The sequence below is a fragment of the Sander lucioperca genome, chromosome 2 (genome assembly GCF_008315115.2).
Source record: "Sander lucioperca isolate FBNREF2018 chromosome 2, SLUC_FBN_1.2, whole genome shotgun sequence".
NCBI classification, from domain to species: domain Eukaryota; kingdom Metazoa; phylum Chordata; class Actinopteri; order Perciformes; family Percidae; genus Sander; species Sander lucioperca.
This window is the reverse complement of record NC_050174.1, coordinates 15,030,169-15,048,319: the sequence shown is the minus strand read 5'-3', so window position 1 is coordinate 15,048,319 and position 18,151 is coordinate 15,030,169. Positions and strand designations below refer to the sequence as shown.

Genomic DNA, 18,151 nt, shown 5'->3' with positions numbered 1-18,151 from the left:
GAAAGCATTGTTGTCAGGTTTGTGTCATTAGGAGGTAATGACACAGGGCAAGCTGATAATTTGGGAAACAGTTATACTGTATGTACAATGCGTCTTTGTATCACTCACCTCAAGTTTCTGAGTAAGGGTGTCTTTCTGCTCCATCAGGTCATTCATGTTTTCCAATTCCTCTTTAAACTTTTCCATTTCCTGAAGGACATAAAACAGATTAAAAGGCTGTGTAGCATGTAGGGTGTTGCTGCATGAGCTATTACATTTCAAGCAAGGCACTTCCCCCCTATCACACACATGCACACACACACACACACACACACACCTCTTCTTTATCCCTTAGCATATTCTCCAGTTCCTCTATGGTTTGGTTGAGTTCAGTCTTCTGGGATTTGATAGCCGGGGTTTGGTTGCTCTGGCACTCGAGCTCCGTCACCTAAAAGGACAAGATGGAGATCAAATGTTAGATCCATGGAGAGAGAAAGACACAACATTATCATGATCTCAGCTTATCTTTTATTTCCAGACTACCTCTTTTTAACTCTCCCTCATCCTCTCTGTTTTTGCATCCTCTCATCTTGGCTTCACACCATCCCATCCAAATGATCCCTCTCATTTGATGTGAATGAATTAATCACACATGAAAACAAGCAAGCATTCCTGTGCCCCGTCCCTCACCCGTTTGTGTAGTCTCTCGGCCTCCTCCTGATAGGCAGCCAGTTGTTGTTTCCACTGTTTGACGTTGGCTGTGGACTCCAGCAGAGCTGCCGTGAGCTTGGCATTGTTCCCCTTTAGTGCTTCCAGCTCAGCCTCCCAGTGTTTTGTCATGACAGGGCTGCAGAACACAGGGACGTTCATACTGTCAGTTTACCGCAGCAACATAAGATAAGTGCTCATGTTTTCATGCAATAGATGCAAGATATGTATATCTGAAAATTCGATGTCTGATTCTGCAAAATTGAGTTGTGAATGTGAAGGTTTATTTTTTTCACAGCATATCACAACCATTATTGTTTGTAACTATCCATCCATCCATCCATCATTTTGAGACAATGGTTCCTTGGGCTCAAGACAATCTAGTTTGTGTTCAATTTGCATCTCTTTGTGGTTGTGTGTGTCTATTGGTCATCATTTTGGGTTTCTTTGTGGTCGTTTTGAGTCTTTGGGTTTCTTTGATTGACATTTTGCAGGTGAAGCATGTGGGGCCCATTCAAAAATAATGCTTCCATCCATCTTTACGCCAGCACTGACAGCTGACAAAGGCTTCAGCGGGCACTCAAGTTGGAGGTCGGCACTTCCTGGCCTGTATCTGTGAAAGCATCTGTCTGCCACATGAGTTGTAATCTGAGATTATATCCTCAGACTGGCTGGAGCCTAATCTGGTCCAGCTACTCACAGATGAGAAGATGAAATGAGAGATAAGGGAGAAGTGATTGAATGTGATTTAATTGCACGATGGAGCGGAATGTGTGGGAGAAAAAGGCTGCATATGGTCTGGGTAGTCGATAGTTCAGGGTTGAAGTGTAATATTAGATATAGGTACAAACTCAACTTTCTGGAGGGTAAATGCTTCCGTTGCGCATCTTCCCATTTAGATATGAGCACTGCGGTATTAATTTAAGATTTACATAATGCCCACTCCCTGTCTCTCACATAATGTCTGAATTGGGCGGGAGAATGTATGAGAGACCTAAACATTGTCAAGTACTGACATTGAGTCAAGTACTTTTGAAAAGGAGCTCCTACTCCCACATACTTGACAGAAATCCCTCACAGTGGTGTGGAACCACATACACAGAAAAACACAAAAGGAAGCTTAGCTCGCTCAAGGAGTGATGAGGGTCTGTGTATGACCCATAACAATGTTGTTTTCAGTTTTGTTCCGCCCCCTCACTGACACACACACACACACACACACACACACACACACACACACACACACACACACACACACACACACACACACTATATATTCTCACACTGCAGCAGTACTCCACTATGTCATAACGCCCACTCTGTGAAGTGTAAAAGAGTGAAAACCTCAGATGTAATTCACACAGGTCTCCCACGGCACCTTCAGTTCTTACACAACAGCCACCCCCTCTGTAAGTGCAAGTGTGTCTGCCTGTGTGACGCATAGGAGGGAGACGACACTTCATCCTACACATGCACATATTAACTGACACACAACCACTCACACACACATGGAGCGATGCTGTCACCAAGGCATACAGCCCCGCCAATGTATAAACCCCACACAGCAGCGAGCAGCTCGGAGAGCAGGAGAGCAGGCGAGACGTCAAGATGTGCAGATGGAGACAGACGGAGAAAGCATAGGAGAGCGATGGAGGGAGAATTAGAGGAGAGAAGAGTGCAAGATGTTTTGACACTGGTGTTCGTCTTCATTAAATGAGTGGAAAGGCTGAAAGGGGGGCATCTTGTTGAGGACAGCAGAGCAGAGCTGAAGGTGTGTGAGACACGTGGAGGGTAAGTTAGCTGCTACTGTCTCAAGGAACTGCTGATTGTAAAGATAATGTGATTATTTACACAATACAAATGCCTTATGAGGATTTTATTAGCTAATCATATTTTCTATATTTGCTGATCATTATGTCATTTTCTTTTTATAATTCCACTTCTAGTCATGCAAGAGCCAATTGTGATGTTAAACTGAAGAGCAATTACTTCCTTGTTTGTATCTGCTTGAAATTGTTAGGCAATTTTTGCCCTGCTTTTGAATACATTTAAAAAGTCTGTATTTGGTAGAGAATATTGCATCAGTATTACAGAGTTTAATATTTAGTATATCTGTTTTTATCTGTTTCATGTGAACAATATTCTGCCAACCAAAGCAGATTTGTCATGACAAAAAACAGCACAGGATCAGATTTTTTGGGGTGTCGGGTTACTTTTTTTTAATTGCATTTTACTTTGTTTTAATTGGTTAAATTTTATTTTATTAAATTCTGAATGTTTTTTGTGGTTTTAACATAATATGTACACACTGTCAATACACCATGACTCTTGAATAAAACATCAACACTCTGTTTTGTGTTTTACTACTTCACAATGTTAAGTAGAATTCTCCTGCCAGGCTCAATAAAGCTACCAAACACAAGGTTTGAAGGTTTTTCTACAGCCCTCTTGTGTTTCTGCCGTGTCCTGACCACTGTGCGTTGTCAGGTAGGTTCTTCCTCCTCGCATAGCACTTCAAAAAGCAGGGAGAAAGAGCGGTTGCCATGGCAGCAATGGAGGAACGGAGGCTCGTGGCACCCTGACGTATGACATCGGCACCGTCTTCATTCACACAAACCCACCGACAGACGCCTGCATCCTCCAACACTAGAAGACCATTCACATACAGCCAAGGCAGTCCCAACTAAAGGTCTTCCAATATTCAGAACACCATTCAACAACTCCACCGCAGACCTGACAAACACGCCTACATCCTGGAATATAAAAAACCCTCTCACGGCCCTGCACCCTCATCCTCCTCTCTCTTCCTCTGCCCTATGCACCTACACAAACCGGCCTACACAGCCCCGCTAAGCAGCAGTGTGGTGTATATGTTATGGTGATAAGTCCTCATCTAATTCCAGACACATGGTAGAGAGACAAACCAAGACCATCACAGAGGTCTGGTGCAAAAAAAAACAGCAAACACCTGTGTGTAGAGGTGTGTTTCTATATGTGGGTCTGAACCCACATGAGGTAATATACAAGTAAACACATTAAAGTACACTATAAACATTTTTATTCTTTTCTTGTGGCTATTAAATCAACAATAAGCTTATACACCATTACACAAATTGACAGAAAAAACATTTTCACTGCAGCTTGAGGCACATGAGATGCTGATGGAGCTACTGTAAGAGGTGATGGACATGTGAGATGATGTCCATGGACGATATTGAATAGAAGAAGTATGAATCATAGAGAGAACAGATAGAAATAGGGAGAGTTATGTGGTAAAATATTTGGGCTGTCCTAGCATCTACACTCTCTGCATATGCCTCTGAGAAAATGTGAGACTGAGGTTTGCTTGCCATCTTGAATGTGGAGAGTCGACCCGGTCTCCCACGCATGCAGCATTAATAGACACATCAGCAGCAATGCTGCAGCAGGCAGTGGGTGTCCTCTCTACATTATGCTCTCGCTGCACACTCAGATCTGTGTAGCCTTTCAGAGTTCATGATGTAGCGGTAGGGATTTCTAAGCATCTGCACTTGAGCTTGTCACAGCTTTACAGGCTTTAACACACTAATAAATAATACCTTTAAAGATCTCTACAATTATCTTTAAATATCTAAATAAATGTTCTAAGCCTTCTCTCAGACACCCATAGTTAAGCAAAAAAGAATGATAATACATTAAGCGATTGATTGATATCTTTAATTAAGAAGAATCGCAGCCAGAGAAATATTAAAATGAGTGGCACAAGATTACAAAGATTTTACAAATGAAAAGACCTGTGTACAGGTCACAGTAGATAATAGGGACATTTTTCTCTCCTGAGAAAAAACACTTCACTCACTGAAATGATTCAAACTCATTGTTCCATGCTCTTCTGTTCAGTTTATTTGTTCTAGTGAGTGTGTGTGCAGTTGGAGAATGTTTAGGTATATCAGTGACTCATGCATAGAGTTTATACAATGCACCTCTCACCTCTCTGTCGTTCTCTCGCTCTCTCCGGCTTCTGACACACACACACACACACACACACACACACACACACACACACACACTCTGCGGGCCTGTCTGTCTTTCTCTGCCTCCCACTACCCCACAGTATGTTATATAAGTCTTACATTAAAACGCTTCATCAACACCATTTTGGTGAACCTCACAACCACACAACTCTTCAGAGAGACATTATACAAATCAAAAATATTTACATGGAACTTTGACCCTTTTTTATCTTACACAATCCACTAAATATGAACCAGTATTGACAATCACAGAGAATATGAATTATCCATTTCAATAATCAATCTGCTGACAGGACACAAAAACAGTAGGAATGTATACAGTGTAACAGTAGTGCTGCATGCATAGAAGTGACACCGTCACATACTCCTACGTAATGCACCAAACACCATAAAAGTCAAAAGATTTGAATTTTCAATTAAAAAGATGTTATTGCATTGCAGTAGGCAAACATATATCACCATAAATATATGTGAGTTTCTTTAACAAGCATGCTTAGAGTGGACAAAATAATAACTTGAATAATTCCTTATTCCTGAGAAACACTCGAAGTAACATGGTCCATGTGAAGTGACAGCGTGTGAGCAAAAATGTCACTGATATAATTCATTGCACCAATATTCCTCCTGTCTGGAATGATGGCGTGCTGTTTTACCTTAATTGTTAGCAGTTAGTAAACAGGCAGTGCACCAGGTTTGTAAAGAAGGCCCTCCCTGTTGCTGACCTGCAATCAGGTTCCTATTTTTGGGAAAGTTTGTGCCTAAACATTTTTTTGTTTTGTGTAGTTATGATGTTGCAGTTTTCAGGACTTGTAATGACATCCCTATCAGAAAGAGCAGACCCGACAAGTCTTATACTGCTCCCTAGAGAGGAAAAACACGAGAGAGCAGCAGTGAATAGAGGGAGTTCACTACCATGCTGACATGCAACATATATACAGTAGGTGCACACAGACGAAAAGAAAGACATAGAGGAAGAAAGGTGTACACTTCTGTGCCTCAGACAAACAGAATAGTAAAAGAAATCATAATAATGAATCTATTGTAGTATTGTTTGTGTGTGATCTATGTGACAGTGAGTGTGTGTGGTCAGACTTTTACATCTGTACTGTAGTAAACAGGACAACAGGGACAGTGAACACATTACAATGTGGGATGTACCTGTGTGCGAAGGCCAGTGCATTCTGAGACGGCTCTGGACGCGTGTCTGAGTTGGGAGTCGTGTCACAGATGTCATCTGTGCCATTGATGTTTTCCATGGGCGGAGTCACTGGGGTCAAAGGTGACGAGAGCTCGCCACCTGGAGACTCCTACATGTGAAATAAAGTTGTTCAGCTGTTACTACTATCAAATAATCAATAAAACACAACTGAATTATTTTAATCAGTGTATTCTTCTTTACAATGTTAGTCATTGTGACTAGATATGGCAAGCATTGTGAAATCATTTTAAAATCTGGGTAGGGAAAGTGAAAAAGCAGCGCTTGTCCCTCCCTCATTACCACCACTGAGGTGCCCTTGAGCAAGGCCCTTAACCCAAACTGCTCCAGTAGAGCTGCTCAGCGGCCAGCAGATCAGACTGTGGTTGTACCGAGCAGCTTCCAGGTATGAATGTGTGAATGTGACAGGTCGTCGTTGCAAATGAGATTTACCTGGATAAATAAATCGATTTACCTGGATAAATCAAGGTTAAAAAAAAATAAAAAAAGCTTACATCTCCTACATTTTTAGTTATTAATGGTGTCTGGATGCTTTTTCCAGAGACACAGCCTTAAGCGTACAAGAAATGGTGCGTTTAACATGACCAAAAACAGAAAGAGTGATTTGTTTAGATTAAATAGAAAAGAACTGGGTAGTAGTTAGCATGAGAAAATATAGAGCACTGCTTGTAGCTAACAACTATTTATATTACGATTACAACATGTTTCGAGAAGCAGGATCCAGTGATATCTTTCCTTGATAAATGACTTTAACAATTAAGCTATTATCCAAAATGGTTCTCAATTATTTTCTGTAAATTCACTGATTGTTTAATCAACTAATCATTTCAGTCCTACAGCACTTACAGAAATTGACTTATAATAACTCCTCTATAATTAACTTAATTGTAATTTATAAAAGGTGTAATAATTAACAACCTCTTATTACCAGAGATGGCAACAAGATAAAAAGAAAATTGCATACATTAATTTGGATCATCCTTCTCCTGACATGAGAAATCACAGAGAGGTGTGTGTGTGTGTGTGTGTGTGTGTGTGTGTGTGTGTGTGTGTGTGTGTGTGTGTGTGTGTGTGTGTGTGTGTGTCTGTGTGTGTGTGTGTGTGTGTGTGTGTGTGTGTGTGTGTGTGTGTATTTTAGTGGTGGTGGAGGTGCTGTCTTTCACACTCATAAAGCTCTTGCTGTGCATGTAAAAAGCATCTTGAGCGTCTTTAGTGAGCAGTTCCACATGCATAGGCCATTGAATAGCTTACTACAGCACTGGGAAATTGCAGAATTACAGATTAATGCTTATCTTTATATCCCATACAACCACAGAATTATACGAGAGACAAATCATTTAGCTGCTGCTCGTACATAAAACAAAGCTATTAAGACTCAGGGCTTGGGCACAATATATAGCACAATGACACTGCCTGTATGTCTCTAATGGACAAGAAGGAAGTGAGAGATAAGAGAAAGATTATGGTTAGAGCTACATTTTGTGCTTCACATTCATTCAATATCTGTTCATGATGCACATCCACTGGGGTCTGGCCTATTGGGATCAGCATAAAGCATTTAGCTCTGTGTTTTCTCATCTTGTTTTAGCGGAATAAGTCCTCTGGAATTTTTTCTAGCATATTTATAGAAGAGAAAAGAGAGGATCTGGAGGTTAGAAAGAAAGCCAGCAGGCATGTAGGTTAAAACAGTGACTTTCAGTAGTGAAACAGAGCAGCTTGAGGAGAGCACTGCAGGCTTGTAGCAGCAAGGCTGCAGCCTTTATAGTAACAGCAATCTCTCCAGTGTCACCACTATAGTGTGGCGGTGGCCAGCACATATACAGCCTTTAACCCCTGATGAGAGTGAAGCTGTTCACTTGGCTTTATTAAAAAACATCCTCTCATGGGAAGCACAATATTCTGTAGCATTTCAACCCATGTGGGCCGCAGCATTAATAGTACATTAATAGACCGCAGTACAGCGGGGGGCTGCTCCCCTAGCCTCCATAATGAACAGACGAGGACATGAAGCCTGTTAACAGCCCTTAGATTAAAGCACAGATTTCTCTGGGGATTCTCCTCTGAAACAAGATAATTTTCTTACATATTCCACGCAAACAAATACTTAACACACAGCATTGTCTTTTTCTTGAAATGTATAGGGTGGATAGAGTACATACACAGAAACTGTACACACACACTGGTGTATATCATATCAGGACTGTTGTTCTTAAGGTCATACAACCTTTTTTTTACATTCAAGTAACCTCACTGCAGCACAAATATTCTAATAGCCCAGTTTTTCCTGAAAAAAATTATGTTCATAAATTGACTGTAGACAACAGGGTTGATGTTTTACAAGCTTTTTTAGAAAATAAAACTAAACTAAACTGAAGGTTAACCTCAGTGCCTTGATCTCCCAGGGGTTCATGCAGCAGGGGAAGGCAACTTAGTACATTTACTCAAGTACTGCACTTAAGTACAATTTTGAGAAACCTTTATGAGTGTATGCTACTTTATAGATTCATTATACATTATACATTCAGAAGAGAATATTGTGCTTTTTACATTTATTTGACAGATAATTACTGGTTATTTTTTGGCTTAAGAGTTTATATAAATATATATATATATATATATATATATATATATATATATATATATATATATATATATATATATATATATATATATATATAAACTCATAAGCCAAAAAATACAAATTGATACATAAATACATTTTTTGTATAAAAATATGTTTTTTATATGCATATATGCATATAAAAAACATACAATTAATTTATAAATCACGATAGATTTTTAAAGATTAAATTAGTCATTTCTGACCTTTTTGGCTTTTGAACCCTCACAAAAAAGCAGTGTCTGGTAGGGACCCCTTTGCACATGTTTCAGATGTCTATAAGTTGTTAGCAGTTCCTTCAAAGAGACATTTTCCCCTCTAAACTTCACTTTATTATACACAATATAGCCTACTGAACGTACCTGAGAAGGAGACGTGGCCATCTCCATCTTTTCTTGACTCTTCTCTTTAGCGAGCCGTGCTGCTTCTTTATACTCTGCAAACTTCTCTGCAAACTGGACACAGAAGACAGCCATCAGTGTGGACTGTAATTCATACAATACTGTGGTTTAATCTGTTCAGTAAAGCCATATATGCACACACACACACACACACACACACACACACACACACACACACACACACACACACACACACACACACACACACACACACACAGATCAGTGTGTAATACGTCAGTCTTGAAGCTGGGGAAATCTTTCTTTTTTTTTTTGTTCTTACATGTTTGCTATTTATTGTTGTATTTGTATTGATCTTGTGTGGTCACTGCTGCAAAACCAATTGCCCCTTCTTGGACAAATAAAGTTCTACTTGACTTGACTTTACTTGACTTGACTTGACTTGATAGGGAGAAGCTGTTGCCAATGAAGATCCACAGTTGAACTTTACCTTACCCATAATGTCTTAGCAGAAACATGAGCTAACTAGGTCACTGTTAGTGACCTCTTCTATTACAGATATACTTATACTTTTGCATACACACACAGAACAAAATAGACTGTGCCATTGTGTTTTCCTTGTTGAGATTTTTGTTAATAATGTTGCTTTGTTTAATCAGAATTTGCTAGTGGCTGAAGTTGATCTCAGGAGTTATTTTAGTCGAGAGCACAGATACATCCAGCGAGCCTGAAGCAGTAAGGTGAGCTCAGCTGAGTGGATTTGAACAAATATAAACACCCTGGCACATCCACACAAGCCCATATTGCCAATGTCCCTTTAGGGTGTGGTTCATCACCGACACTACTCCCACGGTGTTACAGAGTAATTTAGTATATACAGTACAGCAGAGGGCTGAGTGGCGAGGAAATCAAATTGGCAGAGCTGCTGGAGCCGATCTTGTGTCTGCCATTAGTGGAGTTGCAATACGTAACTCAATATCATTTCACTTCAGTGCAATTATAGTTCTGGTACGGTGATCTAAATGCAGTAGTTCTCAGTGTAAGTGGTTCAGGAGTGTTGGTACCGCAGTTATCTGAGAAGTGAATCTGATTATTTCAACTTTAGAACACAAAAAATACTTCTAATTGGCTGGTAGGTGTCTGTTAAAACTGCATATTGATACACTCCAGACACAGTTCCTCTCAACAGTGTTATTACCACTGTGAATCAGTCAAACTAAACATGCTCTACATTAGCCAAGAAGATGAGAAAATGAACAAAACAAAAGATCTGATTTGTGACAATGATTTAAGCTTGATTATGAGCTGAGCTTTAAATACAGTTTACCTATATATGTTACTGTAAGCTTTTTTTCTTTACAGTCTAGTCAGTCTAGTCTAATTAAGATTAAGATTAAATTTAGAGGATCCTGGTGACATCATCATGGTTATTTCCTCACACTTTGAGCTCCCTCCTGAGCCACTGAAGACATTATACATCTGTTTTCAAAAGTCATATAGTTCTTCTCAAGGAATAAACTAAACTACACCGATGTAAACCAATATGTAAAATTGATGTGTCCCCTATAAGCCAATCTTTGGGCTGCCGAGAAATTTCCAGAATTTTCCACTTATAGAACATAGTTGTACAAAGGGGTAGATGATTGGGAAAGGGGAGTTTAAGATATAAACAATAGTGTGTGTGTGTGTGTGTGTGTGTGTGTGTGTGTGTGTGTGTGTGTGTGTGTGTGTGTGTGATACCTTGGCTAGATGATGCTCAGTGGAGAATCCCAGGCCGTAGACAGTGTTAGCTCGACTGTCCGCCCACTGGCCAAACTTCTGTGAGGTCTTTGTGAATGTCATGTTGGGACTGATGGTGCTGTTGATTATTGCCTGCAGGACAAAGGCAACACACTTAAAACATATTAAATTCACTTTATTACTGCAGTGTGTTTAATATGTGTGTGTGTGTGTGTGTGTGTACAAGAGATAAAGGGGGTCAGACGAAAAGGCAAGGAGAATTTAAAGCCAAGCATTTGATTTTTGTATTTCTGAATGAAGATTATTCACACACACATAAATCAGGATGACAGATGACAATATCTATGAAACATATTGTTGCAACACACAGTTCACACAAAACCTCAGCTGTATCTCTACTTTATCTTTCTGCAACTGGTGGTATTAGTGTCTTAATCATGTGCCTATCAGACTCTCCAAAGTATTGCAGCATTGCCAAAAGAATCAGCCAATTAATTGAGCTATAATCGATTAATAGAACCTTTATCGTCAAAAAATTGGATAATCATGCTTCCAGCTTCTCAAATAGGAGGATTTGCTGCTTTTCTCTGTTTCATGTCATTGTGAAATGAATATCTTTGGTTGAACAATTTTTTTTTAATGCATCACCTGGGGCTTCTGTATTTCTGACACACTATAGATTACTGTAAATGATTAATCAATTAATCAAAAAATATATAATTGATCATATTGCATCCCTTTACTTCATCTGAAAAAATGTGCTTTGTGTTTGTGTTTATGTTTGTATGTATGTGTGAGAGACAGGGGAAGCCTGAAAGAACAGTACATAGCTTCCGGTGGTGCAGGCTGACACCCACCAACACAATAAAATCCATTTCGGAAAGCTAACAGAGGGCTGCTAAGTTTGACTGTGATTTAATGTATGCACACAAAAGGAGTGATGACAGAGAAATGAAATATATATTCATGACTGGTTTCTAAAGATTTACATCTTCAATAGGAACCAATGGACCTGGTCTTAGATAAAAATATCTTCTAATTTACATGAGCTAAAATAGAAGGCTACCTCTAGGTCTTATATAATTCAGCCTCCCTTGTTAAATAACATTAATGGAGAACAAATGAATGGCTGATTAATTAGCAGTGTTGTGTAATGGTTGACATTCTGGTTTCCATTAATACATAACAATGAGTTTGGGAGGGGTAGCAGTCAGTGAATTTATGTGTTACACAATAGCTGAATTTAGTGATCAACTATCTATTGAGTGCTGTGCGATATGAGAGGGTTGCTCAGTTGCCCATCATAAATGGTTCACACACAGTTGGTGATCACTGAATGCAAACTCTGCAACTTTGCTTTGCTCCCATCAGTCCTTCACATTTGTCCGACCTTCTCGATCACCTGGCTTCACACTTTTCTGTCTTTGCTGCACTAGTTATTTCTTTTACCAACCAATCTTTTCACTCTGTCATCTGTTTCTCTCATTTAACTTCACCCCTCCTCTCTCCATAACTAAATCACACCATGCCCAGCAGAAATATCCCTCCCGGATCTCTAACAAGAATATCCTCAGACATAAAGTGTGGACTCTCAAGTGCAGACAGACACACACAGACATGCACACACAAACACAGTAGTTGCATACCTACCTACACACAATGAAACATGAGCTGTCAGTCTTGGGACAGGCTGCAGCACTGACCTCTTTTAAGATGTGTTTGCACATTAGATTCCAGTGCAGAGCTTATTAACATCATTAACACTCAGTAGATCACAGTGCCACTAAAATCTCCTGGAAGGCTGTTTGACATCTTTATAAAACCATGTCAGTTGGCAGAAATAAAAAATGGGGGGGTACTGTATAAAGAAATCTGTTTTGTGTGCGACAAAGTGTGTACGGTTACAGTAATAATCAGAATCAACTGCTCACCTTGGTGCCATCCAGGCTGATGATGCGGTAAACATTGCGCGTACTGTCGTAGAAGTAGGACACAGTGACGGCATGCTTGCTGGTGGGCAACCAGTTCTTCTTGGTGTTGGGGTCAATCTGGAAGACGTGGGCCCTCGTGCTGTAGATGGGCTGCTCCCTGAACGGGACGAAGAAGAAGTGATGAACCTCTTTGTGCCGCAACACCAACGTCTCACCAAACCCACCACCAGCACCGCAACTCCTATTTCCTACAGGTGAGTCAGATCGCCCTGGCAACCGAATTACCAACTCGCCATCCTCCATAGTTACACCACAGTAAGAGAGGCTATCAAAGGACTACCACATATACTCGTTGCCATGTGTAAATGGATAACAAGCTAACTGAGCCGTCAAACTACAACTGAGTTCCCGCATACACCAAAAGTCTACACTTCCTCTCATACATTATCGCTCTACTTGTGAACCAATACACTGAATGGATGCAGCTATTCAACAGAAACTCTTTCTGTCTTTCAATCTGTGTAAGCCGGCGCTGTCTCTCTCTCTGCTCTGATATGGAAATGCCTGCAGCACTGAGCGAGGGTCACACAGGGGAGTACAGAAGGGGAAAGGAGAGGGTTTAAGGCTAAATATAGACAGAAGTCCACAGTTAACTACCAAAGACACACCCCACAGAGTTGCAGTTTCCACAAAGATACATAATACATGCCCATATACTTTATAAACATACACACACACTATGACACCAAAGTGATGAATCATAAATCTGCATTTATGTCTATCATGAGTGTATGGATTTGTGCCTCTGTAGCTTAGATCATTAGATGATCAAAACTCCATGAAGGGCTCAGTTTAAGATGACTTAATTCCTTATTGACCCCTGTATGACACTCAAATAGGATTCACCCCTATTAATATTTGGGATTATTTAAGTCATCTTTGTTTTTTTTGACCATCCAATCACCTGTCACTTATGCGACACCTTCACCCTTTGTCCGTTTATCCCTCACTCCTCGGTTTGCTCTTACCATGCCCTCATATATTCCAGCATTCATTGTTGGGGCTTCTTAGGTAATATTTACAGTCAGTACACACACAAATACACACACACACACACACACACACACACACACACACACACACACACACACACACACACACACACTCAAAGCACAGGGTGCAGAGGGAGATATTCTGGGCTGGCAGTGCTGGCAGAGCAGGAGATAGAGAAGTGCTTACACTGCACTGAGGGGGTGATGGGGGACATCAAAGGCTTGCTGTATAAATGAATATTAAAATTCAACGGCAACACCCCTCCTGTGTGTGATTAGCCAAGACTGGAAAAGAAAGAAAAACACGGAGTGAGAAAGAGAGAGAGAGAGAGACAGACAGACAGAGAGAGAGACAGAGAGAGACAGAGAGAGAGAGAGAGAGAGAGGGGGGGGTGGACTTCGACAGCAAGAGAAAGAAAATGATGGGGAATGTGGAGAGTATAGGAAGTCAGAGAGTGAATCTGGGCAAAGCTGCTTGTGGAGTGCTGTGCACAAATTATTATAATCGACAGCAGTCCCAAGTGGCGGAACTGTGAGTCATTCAAATCTCTCCCAGCACACATCACACAACGGCCTGTCCGTATGATCTGTGCAATAGCCGCTTGGCAACTGGCATCATTTTTCATTGCATAATTTGACGGAGCTGCGGCAAATTTTGTGCTTGATTTTGTTTGTACCAAACACAGCAACATTCTTGTGCTTTGATTTTTACATGAACGTCTGTGCCAAAGAGTTTTGTTCCAAAACAACACCCACCAGTTGTAAGAAAAAAAAAGCAATACTTAATCCTACAACCAAACTTTTAAAAGAAAGCCCAATAAATTATGGAATGTGATTCAAGTTAAATGCTGCTTTCTTACAAAATATAACAATAACCTATTTATATATTTTTCTTCCTCAAAAGCAGGCATATCCATAACAACAAAGGTATCAGGCCTATCATACATGCTCCCACTACAGCGATTCTGGTCTGGGCCAATAGCCTGTCAGAGTAACCGGTTATGGGATTGCATGGAGGTCAATTCAGTGTGTGTTGATCCTCTCACACTCTAGCGATGAACAGTACATGTAGGCTGCATTGGGACGCAGCAAAAGCAGCACGGAACACCTAAGATGCTCTGTATCTTCCATCAGTGCATGAAAGAAGTGCATACAAAAGTGTGAATGTGAAAACAAAAGCTTCCCCGCACTATAAGAGGTGGAACATGGTCAGAGGAAATGGAAGAGGAAAAAGGAGAATGGAGAGGAAGAGGGGAAAAGTAAGCGAGGTGTAATTTTAGTGGGATGTGAATGAGTTGTAAAGGAGAAAGTGTGGAGGAGGGAGGAAAAACACAGAGGAGGAAGGGAAGGGGTGTTTGGCATACAGAGTGTACTGCGTGACACAGGGGCAGGTGATGGAAAGTGAATGGTAAAACAAAGAGAGAGAGAGCGAGAGAGAGAGAGAGAGAGAGAGAGAGAAGGCAGACAGAATGAGAGAGGGAGGGAGAGTGATGAAGTGAGAGAAGAAGGGTGGGATGAGGAGAATGTGGAGGAGGTGATGAATGTAGGAGAGGATAGAGCGCTGAGAAGAAGATAAAGGAAGTGGGAAGCTCTGAACTGCTACACAGTGTGGTATTAACAATTACGTGAACTATGACTGCTCAAAACAAAAACATATTTTCTCACTTACCTCTAGGCATCTAGCCATAATAGTTTTGATTTTATTTGCCCAGGTTTTAAGATATTTCTGTCTCCGCCCCAGTACAATGGAGGTGAATGAAAAATACATAGATAATCCAAATGTGAACAGTTATCATTAAGTGATATTAAGTTATCATTAAGTGTGGGGCTTCTTAGGTAATATTTACAGTCAGTACACACACACACACACACACACACACACACACACACACACACACATTTGCAGTTCCAGGAGTGGCACACACACACAGACACACACATTTGCAGTTCCAGGAGTGGCAACAGGTGTTGCCTATAGCGCCCTTTTGTGCTTTAGGGGTTTAATGCACAGATGTGGACACTCGGTCTTCGTGTCACAGTGTGTAACCAAACAGCTTTCTCTCTCTCTCTCTCTCTCTCTCTCTCTCTCTCTCTCTCTCTCTCTCTCTCTCTCTCTCACACACACACACACACACACACACACATACACACACACACACTCATTTTATTCCACAAAAGGCGGCATTTTATTTTCTACTTCAGTGTCCCCTTTAACTTTGCAGCTGCCCCTCTTTCTGCAAACGCTCACAGTGAAACAAAAGCATAATGAAACAGTCCATCTCAGGAGATCTCCCTTTCCCTTGCTACCTCCACCCCGCCTCTCTCCAGAAGTTGTCCTTGTTTCCAGAGTTCTATGTTAATTCAACAGAGTAGAGCTTGAAGGCAAGTAGGTCTTATTTAAGGTAGAGAGAGGTCATTAATGAGAGAGCTCCCTGTTGCTCTATTTACTGGGAGCATCTTCGATGACCTGAGATGTGCCTGTGAACACACTCTCTCACACACGCCCACACAAACAGGCAAAGACAGGGAGAGAAACTGAGTCCGTCTGTGCATTAATTGCATTTGGCCAAGGAAGTGAGAGCACACCAGAGAAAGTGTTGATAGGCATCTCCAGTTCTCGTTCAACACTAATGTTCTCTTCTGTGCCATTACCATTAGAGCTCTAAGTAGCTTGGTATTCAGCCACAAGGCCTGAAGTGAAATATGACTCTATCTGTCTGTGCCATTACTGCTAGACAAGCAGCCACACAGCAGATCTGCACCTATGTATGCTTTTATCTCATCTGCACCTGCACATATTCAGACTTTAATACACACACTGTATGTAGCAGTGCTTTGAATCACAGTTTACAATTTATTCCACTGTAGATCAATTGAGTCATTGAGTCAGTTGCATAACAGTAACTTAGTCACCAGTGTGACAGAGCCCAGTGGAGAGCTGAAGCTGAGTGGGAGCCTGCTGCTGAATGATGTGCTGCCCACACTGTAGGAGGGCAGAGTGGGCCCTGGGAAGCCTCCAGTGTATTGCAAATAGTTAATGCAGGAGTTTTGGCTGATGCCTTGCAATCGCAACAAGCTTGTGCCATATTGTTAACCTGCTGCTGTGCAATTAATCACAATGAACTGCAAGAGACAGCTATTAATGAACGACAGGCTTGGTGGGGGGAATGGACTGCTGAGCTCAGGGTTAGGGGACATGCAAATAAGCAGTGCTGCGCACTAGGCGTATATATCACTGAATGCTGCCTGTTGTTGATGTGTAAGATAGCAGTCAATGTGCTGCCATAGAGACAGGAAGCCACTTTCTGTCATTAGAGCCTGGTGCAGCATTGTAGCTGCTGACATTCCCCTTCTTCTGATTTTATACAGTTCCCAAACCTTCTCTACAGCAGGACCCGGAACAGGATGTACATCAGTCCACAGATCTCTGAGAATATTTGAGAAGAAATGCTTATGTTACTCAACTTCTTTCAGAATTACATAACTGTATAATGTAGGTGAGGAGTAAATAGCGGAACAGAGAGACCTAGAAAAAAACAGCATTTTGTATTCACTCTTTCACTGAATTTAAGCCTGATTGCTTCATGTTGGTGACAACACCCCAAAAAACGTATACTCCTACTTTGGGAATCATTGCATATTAACCCACTTAACCCAATTATCCTAAGTTTGATGATGGGGCCACTTTTGCACCAGCATTTGTGTGCCAGCATGTTGGGCCTAAAGCGTTTTTTTTTTTCAATTTTACCAAACAGTGCATATTCAGAGGAATAAGTTGCTTTATTACATGTCTCAAAAGGTGTTGTTTTAGTGTGCAGCACATCAAGGCCGTCAGAAGATCACCACTCAACCACACATGTCAGACAGCCTACCTGAGCTATCCACCATCAAGTTTATTATACATCATGTAGGACTGTGATACATTTTTACCCATACACCCGGGTCATTATGCGTGGTGTGATTTCCATGGAAGGGAAGTTCATACCCTGTGAAGCAGCCGCAGCTGATATGAATACAGAAAGGAGTGAAAGGGAACTCAGTCACCCTGTGGGATAATAATCACACTTACCCCATTGTTAAGGTTGACATGGAGGCGATCACAGATCCTTTTCACTCTCAATAAAAACGTATATCTCGGATTGGCTGCTGCGTATGAAGCTCTTCTCTCTACACGACAGTCTTCGATGTATCACCGTCGGTGCGTCTGCAGGAATTTGATGACAACTGGTCCATTCCCCTCCGCTGTCACCGCATGAAATCACACATACATGTCGTTCTGCACATGGCACGGATATCAGACCTTCTCCTTTGGCGTTGAGGGTTTGGTGATGGAGCAGCAGCAGTGCCGCTGTGGGAGATCCAGCGCAGAGTCCAATGGAGGTCCGACAGGCGCCCTGCTGATGTCGTGTAAATTACAGATCCTCGCTGGAAGGGTGGAGATGCCCTGCTGCCTGAAGACAACCCTCATTTAGCCACTAGATAACGCACAGCATCACACTGTCCACCCGCGTCTCTCTCTCTCTCTCTCTCTCT

The 18,151-nt window shown here is 41.3% G+C and overlaps 1 protein-coding gene across 3 annotated transcripts in view; it reads right to left on the bottom strand.

Moving 5' to 3' along the window:
• homer1b (homer scaffold protein 1b) overlaps positions 1 to 18,151 on the bottom strand; it is a 22,112-nt gene extending 3,961 nt beyond the window's left edge. Inside the window, exons 1-8 of one of the 3 annotated variants that reach the window (XM_031309129.2) lie at positions 17,688 to 18,151; positions 12,567 to 12,723; positions 10,636 to 10,767; positions 8,899 to 8,991; positions 5,859 to 6,007; positions 670 to 826; positions 317 to 427; positions 109 to 189 (exon numbers count right to left, since the gene is read on the bottom strand). In XM_031309129.2, coding sequence (XP_031164989.1) covers positions 109 to 189; positions 317 to 427; positions 670 to 826; positions 5,859 to 6,007; positions 8,899 to 8,991; positions 10,636 to 10,767; positions 12,567 to 12,723; positions 17,688 to 17,707 — 900 coding nt within the window. In that variant the 5' untranslated portion in view covers positions 17,708 to 18,151. Of the gene's footprint in view, positions 1 to 108; positions 190 to 316; positions 428 to 669; positions 827 to 2,836; positions 5,562 to 5,858; positions 6,008 to 8,898; positions 8,992 to 10,635; positions 10,768 to 12,566; positions 13,286 to 17,687 lie in introns of those variants that run through there. The other 2 variants (XM_031309128.2, XM_031309130.2) reach the window with 2 other exon arrangements.